This window comes from Lampetra planeri, chromosome 15 (assembly GCF_965212315.1).
Source record: "Lampetra planeri chromosome 15, kcLamPlan1.2.h2, whole genome shotgun sequence".
Lineage (NCBI taxonomy): Eukaryota > Metazoa > Chordata > Hyperoartia > Petromyzontiformes > Petromyzontidae > Lampetra > Lampetra planeri.
This window is the reverse complement of record NC_136121.1, coordinates 1,260,381-1,285,595: the sequence shown is the minus strand read 5'-3', so window position 1 is coordinate 1,285,595 and position 25,215 is coordinate 1,260,381. Positions and strand designations below refer to the sequence as shown.

General features: G+C 41.0%; 1 protein-coding gene across 1 annotated transcript; it reads right to left on the bottom strand.

Moving 5' to 3' along the window:
• Positions 1–4,162: 4,162 nt before the first annotated feature.
• LOC144722589 (uncharacterized) lies at positions 4,163–15,307 on the bottom strand. Its single transcript, XM_078600807.1, has 8 exons — positions 15,211–15,307; positions 13,629–13,766; positions 12,544–12,594; positions 10,555–10,695; positions 8,950–9,072; positions 7,838–7,928; positions 6,322–6,467; positions 4,163–5,705 (listed from the first exon to the last, which is right to left on the bottom strand). The coding sequence occupies exons 1-8, from the start codon at positions 15,245–15,247 to the stop codon at positions 5,533–5,535; spliced, it is 900 nt and encodes a 299-aa protein (XP_078456933.1). The 5' UTR covers positions 15,248–15,307; the 3' UTR covers positions 4,163–5,532.
• Positions 15,308–25,215: the final 9,908 nt, after the last annotated feature.

Below are 25,215 nucleotides of genomic sequence, written 5' to 3'. Positions count from 1 at the left end.
TGGTTCTTTCGGTAAAGTCACGTAGGTATAAAATAAAATAAATCACGACCTTCGGGAGCAATACAAGCGTCCATCATCCGTGAGAAAGCATGGCCTGCTGCTGAGGCAGACTATTTTAAAAGGTTTTAAATGGGTGTAGCTGAAGGGTTATAAAGAAGTGGCCAGGGCTAGTGATGTTAATGTGAGAAATTATCATGTAAATATAAGCTAGGAGAGCGGCCTCCGAGACGAGGGCATGAAAGTGGCTATGTTAATGTGAGGTATTAGCATGATGTTAATGTGATAAATTAGCATGTAACTGTAGAAAAGAAGGAGAAGAGCGGCGTCCTAAACGAGGGAGTGCAACTCAACGAATGTAATCAGAAGGGCATGCGAGTATGAGAGTGCAATCCAAAAGCCATGTGAGCATGAGAGTGCAATCCAAAGGCATGAGAGTGAAATGCAACGGACATGTGAGCATGAGAGATCTAAGAGAGAGGCATAGAGAGAAAGACTCAGAAAGTCGAAATAACAGCTGACATATGCAGGTTGGATGGAAACATCACAGTCAGTTAAGACTTTACCTGGTTAATAACGTCCTTTCAATGATTGCTCAGTTTGTACCTATTCTCTGGGTTGAAGTTGTGTCTGTGTTTATATATCTGGATGACTTCATGAACAAATCTCTGAACGTAGCCAGTGGGTTTGCAGAGTACCTCCGTCTTGGAAAATGTTATTTCGTGTGAGCCCACAGCTTTAAAACAATTATCGGCAATGGCAGAGGTATTGGTCCTACCGTGTTTCAGATCCGCCTTGTGTTCACGGACACGGTCTGACACATGTCGTTTCGTTTCCCCAATGTAACTGCTGCCGCAACCACAGCTCAGTTTGTAGACACCAGGATATTGCATGTCAGGAATCATATCTATTACAGATGGGATTAAATCACTGATTTTGTGTACTGTATTGAAACGAACCTGGAACTTGTGTTTGTTTAAGATTTTGGAAATCTTTTTGGTATCCCCTGCTATGTACGGTAAAGTGATGGTTTTGGTTTGATCCTCAGAAGGTTGTCTCCACATGGTTGGGGAGACAGTTTTGCGGATTGTACTGTCAAAGTATCCGTTCATCCTGAGGGCTTGGTGTACGTGCTCCAACTCACTGGCTAGGTGGTGCTGGTCGGAGATGCAACTATTGTGTAGTGTTTTGATGATGGAATTCTTCTGGGCTGGATGGTGGTGGGAGTCAGGTTTTAGATAGGCAGCCATGTGGGTGGCTTTCCTGTAGACCGAAGGTCAAGAACGAGCCATCAGGTTTCTTCTCGATCAAAACATCCAGGAATGGTTGCTTGCCATCCTTTTCCACTTCCATGGTGAATTTGATAGACGAGTGCATGGAATTGATGTGGTTGAGAAATTGGTTTAGTGCTGGCAGGCCATGTGGCCAGATGACAAACGTGTCATCTACGTATCTCTTCCACAAGAAAGGACGTAGGGTGGATGTCTGGATGGAATCTGTCTCAAATTTTTCCATGGAAACATTCGCTACCACTGGCGATAAGAGAGAACCCATTGGGGTACCCTCATTTTGTCTGTATAATGTACCATTCGAGGTTAAGTATGTTTGGAAAGACAGTCCTTACCAAAGTTGGTACATCTGGATTCAGTCGTTGTTGGACTAAGTCTTCAATGATTGCAATGGTGTCAAGTACAGGTGCATTTGTGAACAGAGAGACTACATTGAAACTGACAAGCAAATCATCCAAAGACAGTGATATGTCCTTGATTAGAGAAACCAAGTTGATTGAGTTAAGTACAGCTGAGGTGGACTTGCCAGTGAAAGGAAGCAGAGTCTCAGACAGAAATCGGGCCAGTTTGTAGGTGGGTGAGTTAATCGTGGAGATGATAGGACGGAGCCGGGTACCTACTTTGTAGATTTTTGGAAGGCCATAAAATCTGGGTGGTCTAGCAGCCGAAGGTTTTAGGGAGCTCTGCTTGGTCTGATCGATTAGAGAAGTCGATTTAGTGATGATGTTGTTGGTTTTAGTAGCTAAGCAATTGGTGGTATCTCTGTTGATTTTGGTATAGCCGCCATCATTAAGAAGGTCCTGAATTTTGTTGTTGTAAGTCGTTTTATCCATGATGACAGTGGCATTGCCCTTGTCAGCTGAGAGGATGACAATGTCATCTTTGTTTTGTCATTTAGAGAGTTCTAAATGCTCGTCCTTGCTAATGTTGATAATGGGTTTCTTAGCGTTTTTGAGGATAGCAGCAATTTCAGATCTAGCAATGTCTGCCGGGATGTGTCCCAAGCCTGGGAGGGCTACGTCAACCTGGGGGATTATATCATCTACTGGGATATGTTTAGGGGTTACTGCGATATTCAACCCTTTAGCTAGTACCGATTTTAGGCTGTCGGAAATTGGGATGTTACTCTGATTGATGACAATCTTGTTAACATCTAACTTTCAACATGTGGCTCTGGCTTCTTTTTTGACATGAGGTTGAATTAACTTTACATTTGGTTGACATTGAAGTAGCTGAAGAGACTGTCATGTTATCTACATGGTCCCAATCAGAAGTGGACATTTTATCTGTTAATTTAAAGTGTGATTGTAAGAGAGAGTAAGAGCGCGCCCAAAACACTCACTAAAAACCAGGTTACCGCAAACACCTACACCTTCACCCCTTCATTCACCATCATCACTGCAGAGGTCGGGGAAGCCACTTGCCGCGGCGAACCAACCTTAATAAGGTTGCCTTCCTTCCCCAGGACCGCCCGTGACCAAGGAGGTGTTGCAGCATCCAACGGAGCCATGGCTACATGTCCTCGTTACTCGGGCATGAGCTCGGGTGATGCTCCCACGGTGATGAACAACCACCGCATGCAAGACCACAGAACCACTGAGAAAAAGGATATTGTCATTCCTTCACACCGGAGGTTGTCATCGGTTGTTCGCTTGTTACGGTTGGAAGGTCCGGTTGAACGTTGTGTGTACTATCTTCTCTTACGGTTACTCATTTATTACTATCTTAAATTCTGCCCTGTATACATACACCCCACACCTACACACACAAAATGACAAGACTCTGGTTGAGTCTTGTAATTGCTTGTTTATTGAAAAACAAAAGTAAATTTGTATCCCCCCCCCCCCTTCATATCTCCCTACTCCCCTACCATCGGAATTACCCTGAATCCCTTGGATTTGCACGAGTTGTGTTGAGTTGAGGATGACTTTTTCGTCGGGGGAGGGGGGGCGGTGATGTAGTGATAATACTTACGTGATCCATCATGAGGGAAAGGAAAAACAAGGTGGGGTGAGAGAGAGAACGCCCAGGGAGAGAGTGTTGACGTCACCAGATGAGGTGGGGTCATCGGGGCGCTTCTTAAGGAGATTCGGAGTGGAGTGGATGCGTGTGACGTGAACTCGTGCGGAAAATAAAGAAGGGTGTATCATCTCAATCTTCGTCTGGTAGACTCATTACACATGGATTGGCCGAAAGGCGGAGTTTGACCTCTATATTTGGAGGAGAACAGGGGTTCGCTTTGTCCCTCACATTTGGAATTGCAGCTGCATATAATACATTTATTTTTTATTGTAAACTACTGAAAATAAATCTTGACTTAAAGCTTTCGTGACTGCAGGAATTCATATTCTCTGGGTCTTTCGGTAAAGGCCGTAGATAGATTTAATTTAATAAAATTTAAACAAACAAAAAACTACAACGTTTCGATCACAACACAAGTGATCGTCATCAGGAGAAAAACAGAGGGGGAAAGCTGCTGTTTAAAATGTTTAAAATGGGTGTAGCCCAATGGTCTTTTATTCCGACTAGAATGAAAAATGAAGATTTATGTGGATACTATTGATGGTGGCAGTTTTCTTCATCCAACAACCCAAGGGTCTACACTCATTTTAAACCTTTAAAACAATCTGCTCTTAGCAGCTTTCCCCGTTTACCGATCACTGGTGTTGTGATCGAAACATCGTAGTTTTTTGTTCATTTTATATTTATTAATTGGAACATATCTACATGTCTTTACCGAAAGACCCAAAGAATACTGAAAATACATTAATGAAGATGCCCAGTTTGGGCGGGACATTGCCCCCCCCCCCCCCCGCAAACTCCACCCATGGATTGGCCCATACAACAAGCAAGCACTGACTAGTCAAATAAAATGATACGATAGCAGAAAGAAACCACCTTTATTTCCTACAATACAGTATGATCTCAAAAGACTATTTGCAATCTCATCGACAAGCAAACGGTACAAATACTGCATCGGCACCCGCAAGCCATTAATCAAAAATACCATTAATAAAGTACCATTTAAAATGCATGAATACTTCATGATATTACAGGTGTTTGCATCATATCAGATATGCTTAATACACAGGATGCATGACATGAATGCTTTAGAACTACACTAGTCACCCTAAGAATGTCATGCCATGCTACCACTCGACCAGATGTGGGTGACTATCTAAACTTTTATCCCGAATAGAATTAAAAATAAATATGTATATGGATACTATTGATAATGGCAGTTTCCTTCATCCAGCAGTGGGTTGAGCATTGTTGATGGTGACTTTGTCATGTATTTGTCCTAGCAAAGTCTGTTAAAATGTATTTAAAGAATGTTTTTGCATGTGGGAAGAAAAATGTTCTCAGAGAAAATCCACACATAGAAGGGGGTATTTTAGAAATTTCCCACTTGATGGTTCACAAAGCCATTGGCTGTAATGATGTCTCCTTGGAATTTTCAGTTATCTATTCACTCACCCAATCCTTGCCTCCTAAAGCACTGGATTACAGTTATTATACAATATGACCAGTTCAATTAAAAAAACACTTCTGAATTTATTCAAAGGTAGGAGTGAAATTAACCACACTTAGTGCGCTCCAGAAGCGTTCATTTAAATTGTATGCTTTTCTATGTACCAGGACGAAAGCAAATTGGGGTAAACTTGGCCATGTGTAAAACCATACAATTATAACACGATTATCACCTTCTTGTAACACTCATCTTGAGGAACAGCAGCGTACTGCTAGTGGGTTGCTAATTAGGGAAGTTCCGATTTACTTTAATTGCACACTGTTTTAGTGTTCTAAACACGTTAATCGTGGGAGTTTCTCAGGATTTTGTTTTTCCTCAAACGCAACAAACGCTCTCATTTTACAAAACATCTCAATTAGGATCCTTCAAAAGCTTTTGGGATTCAGAATGTTGCGTAAAGTAATGAAAATATGACTAAAATCTTATCAAACTCTAATAATGCAATTGAAGCCATTGTAGCTTTAAGAGTCTCCTTTCAAATATTGGGCTCTCACTTGAGATAATTCCGTGCAAATTAAGAGTGCAGCTTAGAGGTTGTGTGGTCTAGTGGTTCTGGAAAATAGATGTAACTATAGATACTGAGGAAGTCCTGTAATATCACTCATATTTCATTGCACAATATTTGTAATTTATTGTGATTAATATTAGCAAAACCTTAAACTAGTCCCAGAATGAAACGTAAAAAGACCCCGTCTTCATCAATTCATGCCGTTGTTAATTTAAGTAAAATGTTGGATTCCTGGATTTATCACACATCTCGACGTGGATATGGGAGGTGACTCCAGGGTAAACTTTCTGCACGTTCAGCAGATACCCAATTGCCTGATCACTGTCAACTGCGCCTTTATAGTGGTAAGCGTGGATATGGAAAATCTTAATGCAGAAGACTGCACACACACAATCAAAGAGACAAACACCGAACATGTTAGTATTGGAATTTAAATGTCATTGTAAAATACATTGTTCTCACTTCAAACTCAATGTCAGACAATAATGCACTATGTATTATCGTGGATGAACCCACACATTTCCACACCATAGATGTTTTTTTATATGTTTCAAGCTGCAAAGCTATTACTTATCTATGTTTTTGTTCAGTTACAACTTGACAAGCATTTATTGGTTGGTCCACATTGATTAAATGTCTTGTTTTTGATATTAATCATTCTTTCACCACTGCAGATCCATAAATCTCGCATGCATTATACTTCACAGACCCAGAAACATCTTTCTAGGCCCGTAATGATTGTCAGGTTGTTGGGCTATATTCTATCTGTTTATTCACCCAAACTCATGTGTTTGTTCATAGCACTGCATATATATGCGTATAGGAGAATCACATTTTAATGATGTTTACTGAATGCATTAAAGAGGTGTATTAGTCTTCACATTCATCATGAGAAGCTTAGCCTATGAACTGCAAGAACAAGTAGTATAAACATATACAATAATTGAATAGCGTTGTGCAAAATGGGATTAATTATGAAAAGTGTGTAACATTACCAGAGTTAGAAAGGATCACTCCATCATTGACTGCATTGTTTTTCTTGTAGGCCCTGGCCCAACCCTTCAGTTCTCCTTTGAATGGTGCATTCACTTTCGATCCATCCGGGCAAATTATATCCACTCCCATGTGCATGCCATGTGGACTGTATTCAATTAAAAATAGGAGGTTATTTTCACATTAAAATATATATACTGTACGGTACGCATGTTGTTCGTATCGTAGTTGTTCATGTAAAAATTAGTGTGCATCTCAATAAAATAAAATATGCCCAGTGTCTCAATATTGTTATGATGCTCATCACTGTGGAGGCCCTGAATCCCTGATGTCAATTGGGTGGAGGTCAGTGTCTCCAAGGAACAACCACTCTCGACTTCCTACAAGGTCGTGGTTATTTAATTAACCCTGCAGGGTTTATGGGCTTAGTTAACCCTCAATAAGGACTTATGTCAAGTGCTATGGTAACAATGTCGGCTAAGCAAATAATATCTTAATTAGGTCCATCACATAACCACAAGGGTTTTAATCAGGCCTTCCATCGCTTGGTTCAGTGATTGGATCCAAACTCACGTGGATTTTTTTATTGTTATCAATTACAAAGCCATTGAAAATAACGGCAGTGGGTGTTTCCTCAACTGTTGTTTACTGATTAATGAATGAAACCTGTTTGCTTCATCTTCATAAAGGTGAGACATTTACCTATGCGATGGTAAATGACCTTTGACTAAGTGTGTGCTGCAATGTAAAATGTCCCGTAAAATTAATACAATAAAACCTCATGAAGCCTAAATTCGGAGAAAGCCAGAAAGGACACAAAAATAAATAAATGTTGAACGCCTCAAAAACTCCCGATGCTTTTTCAACTGCACGGTAGGATTTCAGTGTTAAGCAAAATATGCACATCTTGCGTGGGAAATTCGAGATGAACTTCTGAAGTGTAAGACGTTATTGTACTACGGTATATACAATTGATGTAAGAGTAATATCATTTTTTCTATTACTGGAAGAACTTTACTCTGAGCCATGAAATTCAATATAAGCGATGTGCCTCGCTCCACTCAGCACCAAATGCAATTATCTTACAGAAAAATAAATCAGATTCTATCATCAGATCAATTTAGCGTAATGTCCTGTCTGCTTACACATTGCACAAGGATGGTTTGATTGTATTCTCAAAGATAGAACGTGTATCATCTGAAGATAACTTACTATAAAATGTATAAGGAAACTAAAAAAACTGCTATATTAGCTCAAAACTGTCTCTGGAAAATATTACGAACAGTTTCGTAATCACAAATGACATAAAAAGTTATAACTACTGTATAACAAGAGTGTTTGGACTTACTTGGAAGACTGAATAACGTTTTCAATTACAGACATTGACAACCACTCTTTTCAATTGCACAGAACGAACACATAATATGGTAAATTTGTAAAGGGTGGGGCTGGACCATTGTAATCGCCAGAAGTAATGGGTGTGCCTCACGTAGCCTCTGAGCGAGTGAAGACTCTTACCGATGTGCCTTGTAGTGACCGCATCCATATTTACCCTCGCATCCTCTTACGACGTTCACCACTTGGCCGTGACAGAAGGGTTTCCATTTTGCTGTATGGCATTATAGAACACAAAGTACATAATTATGTATATCGATGTGTAGATTTGAAGCTTTCGTGACTGCAAGGAATCATCTTCTTAGGTTTTTTCGGTAAAGTCACGTAGAAAGTAAAATAAAATAAAAACAAAAATCACGACGTTTCGGAGGCAACACAAGTCTCCGTCATCAGGTGGGAACGTCACAGCCAGATTAGCTGTATCAAGAGTTAGTATTAGCTTGATACAGCTAATCTGGCTGTGACGGTCCCACCTGATGACGGAGACTTGTGTTGCCTCCGAAACGTCGTGATTTTTGTTTTTATTTTATTTTACTTTCTACGTGACTTTACCGAAAAAACCTAAGAAGATATATCGATGTGCACATTCAGAACATATTCTACACTTTATGCATGTTGGCTGCATTAGTTGCTATACATTTTTGACATTGTTATAATAAGGTCATAAGTGTCTCCGTATTCAACATGAGCACTCGGTAGTGCTTCCCTATAGAATGGCAGTCCTAAACCAGTATTGGAAATTCTACATTTCTAATGAAAGGACAAACTAAAGAAAAATCACGATTCGCTTCCGAGAAAGTGTTACGTCAACTTTGACATCAGAAAGAGTAAGAACTTGATACACAGCGTTTGCATGTTGCCAGGCCTTCACACAACAGTGGAAACAAGAGCCAGCACGAGAGACGAAGAGAAAGAAGAATTGAAGAGGTCTGGACGAGAGCTTAAGACGAGTGAACGGGGCTTACTACACGCAGCTGCCGGGCGTGCGCCACCTGCTGTGCGTGTGCCTGCACTGCACGCCACCTGCTGTACGTGTGCCTGCACTGCACGACACCTGCTGGGCGTGTGCCTGCACTGCACGACAACTCGGTTATTTTACTGGTGTCGTCTGCCGTGGTCCGGATAAGTGCAAAATCCGGCAAGCCCGGGATTTTAGTTACTATAACTAAACATTTTATAAATTAGGGTTCATGAATTTTCAAGAGTTTTAGGACTGAAGGCGTGTGGATACTCACGGACGCAGCACTGACAGTTTTTTCCTCCGGGGCACATGTTCAGCATGTTTATGCCATGGCATTTGTAATTATTGTACTGACACGATCCACCAACCTTTTTACACCTTTCATCTGCTTGGCACCCTGTTTGCACCCAGCAACAGCAGACATATTAAAGTAGAATGCCTTTCAATCTTCCATACTAATAAACATAACTCTACTTTGTAAACAATCTGATTAGCACCGATGCAAGAAAAGTACAACATTAGATGTTTGCCAGTGGACACGTAATATCAAAGTATAAGTCCTCAATCCATGCCTTTCATTGAATAGAATGGTGTTGTGAACTTCTAGAATGCAGGCGACTTCCATTTTCCAAATTGTTTACAATTCTACCTCCAGTGTCGTCGATACTGCATAATCAACTCAAAATAAATTGAAACAGGAGTTCAATCGAAAACTGGAGATTGTAAATGTTGTGGCTTGGCTCTCCAACACACTGGTGTGCTGTACTAGTGACGAATTGGCATGTTCTGGCTATGTGACAACCCTTACTAATTGGCTGTGTCGGGTGGTGGCGTGTTTAACGACGCATTTATATTTTATGCGATGTAACTAACAAAACCTATATTATGGAGAGATATCATTTTTTTATGCAAAAACATTGCTTTATTCATAACACGCTTTATTGTTAGAACACTGCACTAATTGTTTTTTTAAAACGTACAAAAATGGCTTATTGGAAACGCCCTTTAGGCTCCGGGCTTTGTAACAAATAAAACCGAGGCAGACGTTCCAAGATGCGTTCTTTGCTTGTGTGAAACCTAAGTCATTGTCATCATCATCATCAGCTACGCTCAATCTACTCCGAGATGGTCTGCTGAAGGCGTCGCCGTCTATTATAGTTCGAGGATAAAATGCCTATCACGTAGCTTCTGTCTGAACACAAGCTGATTTCATCGTTACATCCCTTTGGTGGAAATCTTCCCTGGCGTGTTCCCTCCTCTGGATGTCGCTTCATCATTAAATCAGTTCATGTGCAGGTGCTGGGTGGACTGTCACATCAAGAGCATCCTGAGAGGTGGCGGTGGCTTGGGGAGGCCTTCGTCCAGCAGTGAATTTACCATGGCTGATGATGATGATAGCTAATCTGGTTAATTATTTGTCTGAAGTGGTGACAACTATTTATGTGCTCTTCCGGCTATTTGAATTTGTTAACTAGAATTAACTTAATATCAAATGCCTGCTCATATTTATTTTGAACGTTGACTCTCTTGGTTTAACCTACAATTGGCTTAACCCTCTGCTTTGGCTACATTGAAGTGTAACTTGCATCCCACCGGTTCGGGTTTTACTTTAAATAAATAAGTCAATCCCGTCAGAAGTAATACAATACAATGTGATCCTTCGATCACTTTAAACATTTACTTCTAACGAATGTTTACACAAATCAAATTGCATTATACTGCCGTTAGTTTGCCCAGTGGAAGAGAATGCATACGTAACTTATAATTTGTGCTATATATGTACCGCGAAGTGTGTGGACTACAGAGTGATTGTTTCAATGTATCTTCCCACGTGCATTAGTTGTGTCTAATGCACGAAATCAGACTTGCGGATACTTACGTAGGCAACACTGGCAATGTCCTGGTTCGGGGCACATTTTCGGTCTGTATTTGCCATTGCATTTCAAATTAGGGTTCCAAATGTCCTGACACTTTTCACCAAGGGACTGGCAAAAGTCACCCTGTTTGCATTGAGTAATCACTGTAAAATGAAAATATTAAGACAGAATAACATTAAATACTGCATGCTAGCAAACATTATTATATCGTGTGGTATATTTATTTTTGGTGTAAAAGATGCAACACTGAAATAATTTTCCCAGCAACAGACACATCTTATCTCAAGCCACACTTTTTCTTACATTTCTTAACCCACATTATGGCTTTCATTGTAAAGAATGGAGTTGCTTAATTCTATCATGCATACCACTTAGTAAGTGTTAAGTTTTCAACAGAAAATGTGACGTGTGCATTTTTATTTGATTTAATACTTTCTATCGTATATTAAGAAGGGTTTACAAAGCAAAAAAAACGGAATTGCTCCTAAGTAGGGACACGATACCCAGTTGGCCTTCTGAATCAATGTGTCCAAATTACCATTTGTTTGAACAAGCCAAATTACTGGGCCAGTTTCGACATCACCAAATCTCAGCAGCCTGTTAAATGTCTGCTGCCCTTTGGTAAAATGTCATAATTGGATGGACGACTTTCAGTGGCAAATACGTATAAGAAATTCGTATGGCAATGCAATATAATGTAGTGGAATAATGTTATTTTAATAACTGTTGACAAACCAAGGATTCTTAAACTATGACCCTGTAAAAATAATAAATCTCAACACTTGTCAACATTTGCATACATTTTCAATTAAAAATATGTATGATATTACTGCGTATATGGTATGTCATGATTTAAATTGAGATCATGCAGAACTCTCATTTGCTATAATGTGGAGGGATGGACATCGCAGATCCTATTATCCGAGCTATCCGTGGATTTTACCCACTTATCCATGAAACATTTGCAAATACATGCAAATAGGATGCATTCTTGTACAGGGAAATTGAGTTTTCATCTCCATACGGCATACTGCGTCTCAATACGGGCAACAAAAAATGTCTATTTGTGTTTCTCCCTTGTGATGGGACTTTGTAAGATGAACGTTGATATTTAAAGTGCACGGGGTGACCAATAAGGTCTAAATTGGTCTGTAATAAGGTAGGCACTGATAAGGGGTTGACAGGTATATAGGATGATATTCTTTGCTTCTTTCGGTAAAGTCACGTAGATAGAAAACAATAATGAAAATCAAGTTTATTGTTTTTCGTGAAAAACTTTTTTTCGGTTAAATTCACAGATAAGTGTCATGACAAATTTCCCCAAAGTGAACGCTGGGTAAATGAGTCGGTGAAGGCCCACTCGTAACTTGAAAACAATATGACTACTTTTGCAAATAAAAACCGAAACGAAAATGGATTCCAGTGGCTACTGAAGCGCCACGTTGCTTTGGCGATGTGTTGGAGTGGAATTGACATCTATATGGAGGTTTTGAACAGCAACGGGAATTTTGTGTTACGCAGGATGTGCGATTCATGTGCAGTCCGTGTGTGCACATTGGTGGCATCACGCATAGCGCACGCACGGTGACGATGGCAACGGCGTGTGACCTGCACGTGTGATGCGTACACTTTGCATATGCACAGCTCCCTGGCCATAGATGTTATTGGTGCACATGTTATCAGTAGATGAAGGATTAAATGCCAATATATTAGAATTAGAACAAACACTTGCAAGGTTTTTTTTTCATGAATAGACACCGTATCGATTCAGTGAACGTAGATTTTCGTGCTATGTTTGGAAAATCTCATCTATCCCACGGATATAAAAAAGAGAATTTGCCACGCGACTCTGTCCACGGAAAAAATGCGAACAGGAAGCAGTTCTCCCAGTCGGGAAAGAAGAAAATGCAGATTATTGTGAACAATCAAGAAGACGAATGTAATAAATACAGTACCATTGAGTCGTTTAAAAAAAAATCCCAGTCACTTACCATGGCCATAAGGCGGTAGTTGGAGGCTGTATCTGAGCGGATTGTCGTTTTCTGAGGGTAAATAAACACGATGATTAGAGCATGCGGGTGACCGGCATCCCATTGCATCAGTCTACCGTGGCGATGACATACTGTACCTCGCTAATCTCAAGGAGCATAAATCATCACGCAAAACTCTGGTCATCGGCGCAGCAGCGGCTTTTAAATGTACGCGTCTGTGGCCGTCTGGAACGCTCTTCCTTCCGATATTACGAAGCTACTAGAGCTATGCACTATTACATCTAAAATGAAAACTAATTTCTTTAGAACTGCTTTTTGTGTTGATTGCCTTTTCCCGCACCTCCAATTATCACGGTAGGTTACGTACGGAGCGAAAGAAGTTCAACATATATACACTGTATTTTTATGTTTAATTAATTAACTATCCTCGAGTTGCCTTTCCAGCCTACCCTGAATTCTGCCGTTATTCAATACAGCTCTCGTACATCAAAGCAGATTTTGTTTTAATTTAATGCATTAAAATACTTTGCATAACTTTTATTCCATGCACTCCTCAATATGTAAACTTCAGACCAAACTGCCAGCTACTCATTTCACGAAATGTTATGTTTAAGAGATGTGAAAGGGAATCCACACGAGGCGATCTTCGGGTAAGGACTTTATTTAAGTTCCTCAAACTACAACACATAGGCACTGACAGGAACCCTTCTCTTCTAGAGCCCCGGGCACGCGTCCCATAGCCACTGCCCGCAGATCTCTTCAGAACTTTCCAGAAGGTCCATTTTACGCAGTGGTTTTTAACCTGGGGTGCACGCACCCCCAAGGTGCGAGATGCCCCTTCTGAGAACCAAAGGGGTGCAGGATGGCGTAAAGGTTAAGAGCCACTGCTCTAACTCCTCCTCCTTCCTTCCTTGCTGCCAAAATCTCTCTCCTTCAACTCCTCAGTCAATCCCCTTCCGCCTTCTTCCCGGCTGCATTCCCACCTCTTTTATCAATTCAGGGTCTGTGTCTCCATATCCTCACCCTAACCTCAATGTGTCACAACACCACCCTTACACATTGAATGTAGACTTGCAGATACTCACCGAGACAGCACTGCCGGTTGATTGGTCCACCGCATTTACCCAACTCGTACGTGCCATTGCACGTCTCATTATTGTACTGACACACTCCCTCTTCGCTCTCACACTGAACGTCTTCCTCGTACTGAGCCACAGCCAAGCCTGGAATGCATAGCGCGTGTTAGTGATGAACAGCGACACCTAGAATAAAAGTCTATCCTGGGACGTCTTGTACTTATTATCAATTCATATTTTCAAAGATTGGTAATATTAAAAAGTATGGGTTTACATCTCTCATCCTGCAAATAGGCATTCAATTGTATAAAACATATTATAGTCCTGGTGCAAAATAAACAAAACTGTGGTCACTTTTTGAGTGAAGAACACGTCTAAAATCAAAGCATAAACGTTCTTCAAGCCATCAACCCATGTTTACCTCTCGTTACAAATAATGTTGTTGGCAAATTCTATAATAGAAGTGACTTTACATTTCCCAATTTTATTCAAATTCTCCCCTCAGTGTAGACCGCACAGTATCATTTACTGAACGTGTCAAATTTGAGGTACATTTGAAAATGAGAGATATCCCAGGAGAGGCCGGAGGGTCTGTCTCCTTCACACTTATCAATTGACTTTAATGCTGTACGAATACATCCCTGTGGTGAGTGGTGCAGAAACTAACTGACTTAATTTTAGCAGTAAAAGCGTGCGTTATTAATATTTATAATCACTTGGTTACATTACTCCCTTAGAACCCATCTCTTCCTACTGCTACTCCCCACCAATGTCATCCAGCTACATCCAGGCCTACTCCATCACTATCCCACCCCCTTTGAATACCCCTATCACTACCACTATCACTACCCCCATCCTCTATGACTACCCCATCCCCTTTAACTACCCCTTTCACTACTCCTATCACTACCCCAACCCCTATCACTACCTCAACCACTACCCCAACTCCTATCACTACCCCAACCCCTATCACTACCCCAACCCCTATCACTACCCCAACCCCTATCACTACCCCAACCCCACCTTGACCACTCCCGCGTGTTCTGCTGTCACCATGACTACACCACCACTTGTAATCACCCCACTCTTTATTTCAACCACTATCATCTTTTGTATAATTTTACAATTGCTGTAAAGTGTCCTCAGAATAAGGCGCTGTATAAATCTATATTCGATAAGCGTGTATGCTATATTCAAATGTTCAAAATGTTAGGTAACATGATTGTCTATCACATAAACGAAACATCGACCTGTGGATATTTATAATCACTGCATTATTTTTGCATTTGTTTCAATATAGAGTACAGTAAAACTAATTTTAAGACAAACAAATTACTGTCAGCGAAATAACTGACGTTTGAGAAATTCTACTGTCGTACATATTTACTGATATCAATGATATTTTAAACGGGTAATGAATTTTATTTTATTTTAAATGTACCTCGCATGTACATGTTACCAATGAGAAGATTTGTGGAAGTGCTTAGGATACTCCACACTCATTCAAACTACATAACTACACTGCATTTCTGGCATCTTAATATTTGCAAGTTTACTTCATTACACATTTATTTTTTAAAACAGAACCTACCAGGTCCCAAAAGGACAAGTAGAATGAGAATATTCATTGTCCTCCTGTTCTTCTCCCTTAACAAGACCGATGAAATGTTGTAGAGGCTTCAGAAGCACTGCCCTCTGCTTTCCTGACTCTTACGCCTCGTATTATATAGCAACATTTATGCAAATTGTGCATTAGGCTTGAAGGTCACGATGCGTATTCAATGTTATTTTACAATAAGCTGACATTAAATATTACAGGATTAGCCGTCTCGTGTTAGTGATTACAGTCGCTGTATTTAGGGCCAGATTATATGTAAAACAACAGACTGGGTCTCGTCATTGTCCATATCAATATTGGAAGACCCACAGCTAAATATTCTGATTCTTATTAATATCTTGACAAAACAACTGAATAACATATTTCAAAAGACTTGACCCATTGTGGGTAATGGAGCAAATTGCGGCTAATTGATGCATTAGGTGACATGTCTGCTTCGGTTCAGCATTAATATTATTGGCCATTTTTAGACGGATGCCGTGGCTTACCTTTTATTTAAGCTTTAGTGCCCACTATCTTTGAACGTGTCATTACACTTATCGTTGTCCAGCTCTTGATGTCGTGTGCAGCCTTCTTGTCAATGATTGATTAGGATAGACAAGTCTGGTTCTGAATGTTTAATTACGAAATACACATCATTCTAAATTCCGCCTAAGGGCGAGTCACCTTTCATTTAAAATTTGATCAGGTTTGTGATTTGATAAAATTGCTGTTTAGCCAATCAAACAAGATGCAATGATGCTTACACTGCAAGTGCACAATATTATACTCAACGCAATGAAAATAACCATTCATGGGTAGGAATCCTAAATGTGTATCAATGTGATACATCAAAAACCAATCCATCTACATTTTTGGGGCTTTAAAATTTTAGCAGAGACAAGGGAGAGATTTTTGCGGCACGTTTCCTGGCACTTGTATCTCGGTTTAAACCATTTAGATTGATGTACATCGAACAATGTAGTGCATCAGAGGCAGGTTTGTTAAAGTCTTGAATTATAAACATAAAAATTCCATTCACAATATGCTGACATTAAATACAGGCTGAGCTATAGATTTAGTTCGAGATTAATATGTTGACAAAACTTAAAAAAGTCACCCAAAATACTTGACCCCTTGTAGATAGTCGAGGCGATTGCAGCTAATTGATGCATTGATATACCTTTGGCCATGACTTACCGTTTATTTAAGCTTCAGTGCCCACATGGTTGTCATTTGTCATTACACTAATCGTTTTTCAGCTGTTGATGTCATGATACGTTGTTTGAGCGGCTGAAATAGATCGTCATCACTTATCTACACGTGCAGCCTCTTAGCCAATCGACTACTGGATGACAACCTCCCCAACACCTGCGTACTTGACCATGCTTCACCGCACTGATAATTTCGGGTCTGTGAAGGCAGGCAGCATAGAAGTGCAGTATAGCAACCGACTTTGCTGCAATGCTCTTTACCGGCCAATCAATAGCTCCGCCATGTATGGTGCTCACCCATTCGAGCACTATCCAGGCTCAACACTGCTTAGCTTCGCAGGTGAATAACCAACACAGTTGCCCGCATTAACCGCAGGAGGTGAACACGTAACATCCTCGCCCTTTGTTATGTCCACGTTTCTGAGCCATGTCACAGCAGGTCATGGGCACTGATTGAAAACGTTGTTCTTTAGGCACATTTTTAGTGTTGGCTTTTATAATTAAGTTCGGTTTTCCAAAAGCACTCTAACATGCTCTCACTTGACTGCAGTATTCCGTCGTTATTCACGGACTTGCTTTCCTGCCACTTTGGCTATCTGCGAATTGCATCTGGAAATCTGCACGACTTTACATCGAGAGAGAGAAAGTGATGAGATAAAGTGATGAGAGAGAATGTGATGCGGGGAAGCTATGGGATAAAGTGATGGGATAAGGCGATGAGAGATAAAGTGACGCGGTAAAGACATGAGCGAGATAGAGAAATTATGGAAGCTTTAGAATGATCTGCAGACGTTGTGTGTACGACATTCGTCGGCCAATATTATGAAATGCGAAATGTGATTTTCACGACCATCTCCGGAACGTATCCCTCACGAATATCGAGGGAATACTGTATTTCATTATTTTGATACCAACCCAGCTTTCTATAATTGTCCTGAATGTAATACTCTGACGTGTTATCCAGTTGTGTCCCTTTGATAACTTCTAGTGTTTACTGGACTTGTCGTAACTGAGCTTTGTTTTGCTCATATTTTTATCTAGGGCCCAACTTTGAATTTCTCCATACTGTGCTAAGTTCTTCAATGATATTCTGGAATTCATGTTCATTGGCTGATATAATGACCGTATCATCAGCAAAATTCTGAGTTGGCCAGTATTTTCACCATTTATATTCATGGCTTTATATTTACAATCTGACTTTCGATAAAACGTATGGTAATCTTCTTGGTTCTTTCGGTAAAGTCACGTAGAAGGGAAGTAATAAAATAATAAAAATAAAACATAATAAAACAATTCTCACGACGTTTCGGCCACAACGCAAGCAGCCATCCTCAGGCGAAGAATGAAACACCCCAAGCTTGGAGCGTATATTTAAGCTGGGTTAGAGGGGGGGGAGGTGGGAAGAAGAGCGCCTAAACAAAATAATTTGCATATCAAGAGGAATTCAGCATATGGAAAATGCGTAGGAGGTGGGCGGGGGGGGGTTCCAAATCAATACTATGCCCGTGCATTATGCAGGATTAGCAGCATCAAAGGGGGGGGGGGAAGTGGGGGAGCATTAACAAAGGAAAGGAATGTTAATAGTATGTAGCTGTAGTTACTAAACAACCACGTAAAAAACTACAGTATAAACTGCATGACAAACTAAAGTATAAACTACATAGCATCATCAGTAAACTTACTATACTCTACAATAAGCTGAGTTACTAACAGTAAGTAATACATGAAAAATTCTACGTTGTAAAAAATTATATAATATGCTTCCATCTAAACTTTATTCTCTTACATCACACGCGTCTATACCGTACTATATACTTCCATAGGCAAAACCAACATTAAATTACATACTGTATTGCTATAAACCACCCTATACCTTATACATTTTTAATATAACACTATGTATTATTCTACCCACCCTAATGTGTATCAAAATGGTTTATTACGTCCTTCCAGTGATTGCTAAGCCAGAATCCATCTTCTCGGTTAAAATTGTCTCTGTGTTTGTAAATGTGGATCGCCTCATGTACGAATCTCTCATGATAGCCAGATGGCTTGCAGAGAACCTCTGTCTTGGAGAAGTCAATGTCATGTGAGCCCACTGAGTTGTAACAGTGATCTGCCACGGCTGAGGTGTTTGTCCTACAGTGTTTCAGGTCAGCTTTATGTTCACGGATGCGGTCCGAGACATGTCGTTTGGTTTCCCCAATGTAACTGCTACCACAGAGGCAACTTAGTTTGTAGACACCAGGGTACTGTATGTCTGGAACCACATCTTTTACAGACGGTACCAGATCACGGATTTTATGTACTGTGTTGAATCGGACCTGGATCTTGTGTTTAATCAGGATTTTGGAGATCTTTTTTGTGACCCCAGCAATGTAGGGTAAGGTGATGGTCTTGAAAGGCTCCTCAACAGGATCCTTCTTGGTGGTTGGAGTGATGGCTTTGCGGATTGTGTAGTCGGAGTAACCATTAGCCTTAAGAGCTTGGCGTACGTGTTTGAGTTCACTGGAAATGTGTTCATGGTCGGAGATGCATTGGGCTCTATGATATAGAGTCTTGATGAGGGAATTCTTCTGGGATGGATGGTGGTGGGAATCCGGTTTTAGATAAGCATCCGTGTGGGTGGCTTTCCTGTAGACAGAGTGGCTCATTGAACCATCAGGTCTCCTTTTGATTAGGACATCCAAAAAGGGTAGCTTGCCATCATTTTCGACTTCCATGGTGAATCTGATGGCTGGGTGTATGGAATTGATATGGTCGAGAAATTGGTCTAGAGCAGGCCGGCCATGTGGCCAGATGACAAAAGTGTCGTCTACGTACCTCTTCCATAAGGTCGGGCGTAGAGTGGCAGTCTGGATGGCGTCCGTCTCAAATTTCTCCATGAAGATGTTGGCTACAACCGGAGATAAGGGGGAGCCCATTGGGGTGCCCTCAATTTGCTTGTAGAAGGTTCCATTCCAGGTGAAGTATGTATTGGTTAAGCAGTGTCTCACCAGGGGGGGTACCCCAGCATTCAGTCCTTGATGAACCAAGTCTTCAATGATTGCGATGGTGTCAGGCACAGGCACCTTGGTGAACAAGGAAACCACATCAAAACTGACAAGCAGGTCGTCTGGGGACAGGGCAATCCCCTTGATTGTTGATACCAGGTCAGTAGAGTTTAGTACTGCAGAGGTGGTTTTTCCAGTGAAAGGCCGTAGGATTTCGGACAAAAAACGAGCCAGTTTGTAAGTCGGGGAGTTGATAGTAGAGACAATGGGACGAAGAGGTGTATCTTCTTTATGTATCTTTGGCAAGCCGTACAATCTTGGTGGCCTGGCTGCAGAAGGTTTCAACGAGAACTGTTTGGTCTGATCAATTAATGCGGTTGAAGCAGAAATTATGTTGTTGGTTTTGGAGACGAGGCTGTTGGTGGGGTCTCTTTTTATTTTTGTATAGCTGCCATCGGTGAGTAGTTCTTGAATTTTGTTGTTGTATTCTATTTTGTCCATGATGACAGTGGCATTGCCTTTGTCGGCTGAGAGGATGACAATGTCATCCCTCTTTTTTAATTGAGCTAATTCAAAACGCTCATCTTTGCTGATGTTGCTAGCTGGCATCTTAGCGTTTTTGAGGGTTACAGAGATTTCCGATCTTGCTACGTCTGCAGCGATGTGACTCAAGCCCTTGAGAGCTACATCTACTCGAGCAATTATATCATTAACTGGTATGTGTCTAGGTGTGACTGCAAAGTTTAGTCCTTTAGCTAAAACGGATTTCAAACCTTCAGAAATAGGACTGTTACTGCGATTAATTACGACTTTGTTAACATCTAGCTTTTCAATGTGTGGGTCCGGTTTCTTGTTTGAGAGGCGGTTGAATTTGGAAATCAAGTTGTCCTTACATTTAGTCGACATAGCGGCAGCTGAAGAGGCAGTCATTTTTTCCACATGTTCCCAATCCGATGTGGACATTGTTGCACTCAAGGATAAGTGTGATTTGTAGAGTGTCTTGTCTAACTGATCTAGTTCGGTGCGCGTAAGTCTGATTTTTTCTGAGATAAGAGCTAAGCTAGTTCTAGACAGAATTCGTTTCGCATTAGAAGAAGTTACAGCAGCAGATGTTAGTGTAAATGCGTTCGGTATTACCTTAGAGTCGCGGCATCTCTTCAGAAAGGTGAGAGACTCGATTAGCTGAGCCTTCTTGTCCCGGAGCTTGTTGAAGGATCTCAAAGTTATGTGGAAACCCTCCCCGTAGAGGCGGTTAAATTTCGATTTAAAGCTTTCGTGACTGCAGGGATTCATCTTCTTGGTTCTTTCGGTAAAGTCACGTAGAAGGGAAGTAATAAAATAATAAAAATAAAACATAATAAAACAATTCTCACGACGTTTCGGCCACAACGCAAGCAGCCATCCTCAGGCGAAGAATGAAACACCCCAAGCTTGGAGCGTATATTTAAGCTGGGTTAGAGGGGGGGGGAGGTAAAATTTTTCATGTATTACTTACTGTTAGTAACTCAGCTTATTGTAGAGTATAGTAAGTTTACTGATGATGCTATGTAGTTTATACTTTAGTTTGTCATGCAGTTTATACTGTAGTTTTTTACGTGGTTGTTTAGTAACTACAGCTACATACTATTAACATTCCTTTCCTTTGTTAATGCTCCCCCACTTCCCCCCCCCCCCTTTGATGCTGCTAATCCTGCATAATGCACGGGCATAGTATTGATTTGGAACCCCCCCCGCCCACCTCCTACGCATTTTCCATATGCTGAATTCCTCTTGATATGCAAATTATTTTGTTTAGGCGCTCTTCTTCCCACCTCCCCCCCCTCTAACCCAGCTTAAATATACGCTCCAAGCTTGGGGTGTTTCATTCTTCGCCTGAGGATGGCTGCTTGCGTTGTGGCCGAAACGTCGTGAGAATTGTTTTATTATGTTTTATTTTTATTATTTTATTACTTCCCTTCTACGTGACTTTACCGAAAGAACCAAGAAGATGAATCCCTGCAGTCACGAAAGCTTTAAATCGAAATTTAACCGCCTCTACGGGGAGGGTTTCCACATAACTTTGAGATCCTTCAACAAGCTCCGGGACAAGAAGGCTCAGCTAATCGAGTCTCTCACCTTTCTGAAGAGATGCCGCGACTCTAAGGTAATACCGAACGCATTTACACTAACATCTGCTGCTGTAACTTCTTCTAATGCGAAACGAATTCTGTCTAGAACTAGCTTAGCTCTTATCTCAGAGAAAATCAGACTTACGCGCACCGAACTAGATCAGTTAGACAAGACACTCTACAAATCACACTTATCCTTGAGTGCAACAATGTCCACATCGGATTGGGAACATGTGGAAAAAATGACTGCCTCTTCAGCTGCCGCTATGTCGACTAAATGTAAGGACAACTTGATTTCCAAATTCAACCGCCTCTCAAACAAGAAACCGGACCCACACATTGAAAAGCTAGATGTTAACAAAGTCGTAATTAATCGCAGTAACAGTCCTATTTCTGAAGGTTTGAAATCCGTTTTAGCTAAAGGACTAAACTTTGCAGTCACACCTAGACACATACCAGTTAATGATATAATTGCTCGAGTAGATGTAGCTCTCAAGGGCTTGAGTCACATCGCTGCAGACGTAGCAAGATCGGAAATCTCTGTAACCCTCAAAAACGCTAAGATGCCAGCTAGCAACATCAGCAAAGATGAGCGTTTTGAATTAGCTCAATTAAAAAAGAGGGATGACATTGTCATCCTCTCAGCCGACAAAGGCAATGCCACTGTCATCATGGACAAAATAGAATACAACAACAAAATTCAAGAACTACTCACCGATGGCAGCTATACAAAAATAAAAAGAGACCCCACCAACAGCCTCGTCTCCAAAACCAACAACATAATTTCTGCTTCAACCGCATTAATTGATCAGACCAAACAGTTCTCGTTGAAACCTTCTGCAGCCAGGCCACCAAGATTGTACGGCTTGCCAAAGATACATAAAGAAGATACACCTCTTCGTCCCATTGTCTCTACTATCAACTCCCCGACTTACAAACTGGCTCGTTTTTTGTCCGAAATCCTACGGCCTTTCACTGGAAAAACCACCTCTGCAGTACTAAACTCTACTGACCTGGTATCAACAATCAAGGGGATTGCCCTGTCCCCAGACGACCTGCTTGTCAGTTTTGATGTGGTTTCCTTGTTCACCAAGGTGCCTGTGCCTGACACCATCGCAATCATTGAAGACTTGGTTCATCAAGGACTGAATGCTGGGGTACCCCCCCTGGTGAGACACTGCTTAACCAATACATACTTCACCTGGAATGGAACCTTCTACAAGCAAATTGAGGGCACCCCAATGGGCTCCCCCTTATCTCCGGTTGTAGCCAACATCTTCATGGAGAAATTTGAGACGGACGCCATCCAGACTGCCACTCTACGCCCGACCTTATGGAAGAGGTACGTAGACGACACTTTTGTCATCTGGCCACATGGCCGGCCTGCTCTAGACCAATTTCTCGACCATATCAATTCCATACACCCAGCCATCAGATTCACCATGGAAGTCGAAAATGATGGCAAGCTACCCTTTTTGGATGTCCTAATCAAAAGGAGACCTGATGGTTCAATGAGCCACTCTGTCTACAGGAAAGCCACCCACACGGATGCTTATCTAAAACCGGATTCCCACCACCATCCATCCCAGAAGAATTCCCTCATCAAGACTCTATATCATAGAGCCCAATGCATCTCCGACCATGAACACATTTCCAGTGAACTCAAACACGTACGCCAAGCTCTTAAGGCTAATGGTTACTCCGACTACACAATCCGCAAAGCCATCACTCCAACCACCAAGAAGGATCCTGTTGAGGAGCCTTTCAAGACCATCACCTTACCCTACATTGCTGGGGTCACAAAAAAGATCTCCAAAATCCTGATTAAACACAAGATCCAGGTCCGATTCAACACAGTACATAAAATCCGTGATCTGGTACCGTCTGTAAAAGATGTGGTTCCAGACATACAGTACCCTGGTGTCTACAAACTAAGTTGCCTCTGTGGTAGCAGTTACATTGGGGAAACCAAACGACATGTCTCGGACCGCATCCGTGAACATAAAGCTGACCTGAAACACTGTAGGACAAACACCTCAGCCGTGGCAGATCACTGTTACAACTCAGTGGGCTCACATGACATTGACTTCTCCAAGACAGAGGTTCTCTGCAAGCCATCTGGCTATCATGAGAGATTCGTACATGAGGCGATCCACATTTACAAACACAGAGACAATTTTAACCGAGAAGATGGATTCTGGCTTAGCAATCACTGGAAGGACGTAATAAACCATTTTGATACACATTAGGGTGGGTAGAATAATACATAGTGTTATATTAAAAATGTATAAGGTATAGGGTGGTTTATAGCAATACAGTATGTAATTTAATGTTGGTTTTGCCTATGGAAGTATATAGTACGGTATAGACGCGTGTGATGTAAGAGAATAAAGTTTAGATGGAAGCATATTATATAATTTTTTACAACGTAGAATTTTTCATGTATTACTTACTGTTAGTAACTCAGCTTATTGTAGAGTATAGTAAGTTTACTGATGATGCTATGTAGTTTATACTTTAGTTTGTCATGCAGTTTATACTGTAGTTTTTTACGTGGTTGTTTAGTAACTACAGCTACATACTATTAACATTCCTTTCCTTTGTTAATGCTCCCCCACTTCCCCCCCCCCCTTTGATGCTGCTAATCCTGCATAATGCACGGGCATAGTATTGATTTGGAACCCCCCCCGCCCACCTCCTACGCATTTTCCATATGCTGAATTCCTCTTGATATGCAAATTATTTTGTTTAGGCGCTCTTCTTCCCACCTCCCCCCCCTCTAACCCAGCTTAAATATACGCTCCAAGCTTGGGGTGTTTCATTCTTCGCCTGAGGATGGCTGCTTGCGTTGTGGCCGAAACGTCGTGAGAATTGTTTTATTATGTTTTATTTTTATTATTTTATTACTTCCCTTCTACGTGACTTTACCGAAAGAACCAAGAAGATGAATCCCTGCAGTCACGAAAGCTTTAAATCGAAACGTATGGTAATGTTAATGTGAATAAACTTTGGCAAGAACCCTTCTCCTTGCCTGCGTCGTGATATGTATTTTATTTCTTTTTGTTTATGCAATTAAAAATGTGTATGACTCATGTTTATATATATTCTTTAGTTTAGGAGTTCGTGAACGTGTGGATGCCTGCATTAATTTATGCAGTCAAATATATTCGTATAGTCTTCTAAGTGGATGCATAATTTCGTTTGATGTTCATTCTTCTTTAGAGGAATATACATATTTTTTTATTCTATTTGTATTTTTATTTTTATTTTATCAGGTAAGGCCCACTGAGCTACATAGCTCTTTTTCACAAGTGACCTAGCCACAAATGATTGTTCAACAAAGTGCCTTATCATGTGGAAATGTATAGCAGCCAAATACTCTAAATGCATGTTGATTCTAAATGTAGAGGGAAAATCGGAGGACCTAGAGGAAAATCCACACCACCACGGAGAGAGAGACATGCAAACTCCAAATATACAGGCGTAAGGATCGTGATCGAACTCACAAACCCACGACCTCCTGTATACCAGGCAATGTAGTTAACATCTCGCCATATATAACAGTAAGATGATAGGAACTGAATGAAGGCAGAACCATGTATTCATGCCCAGCGTAACTGGCTCCAGATGCCTTGATGGACAGTAGGTGTGTACAATACATTAAAATCTGTGACAAGAAACCCC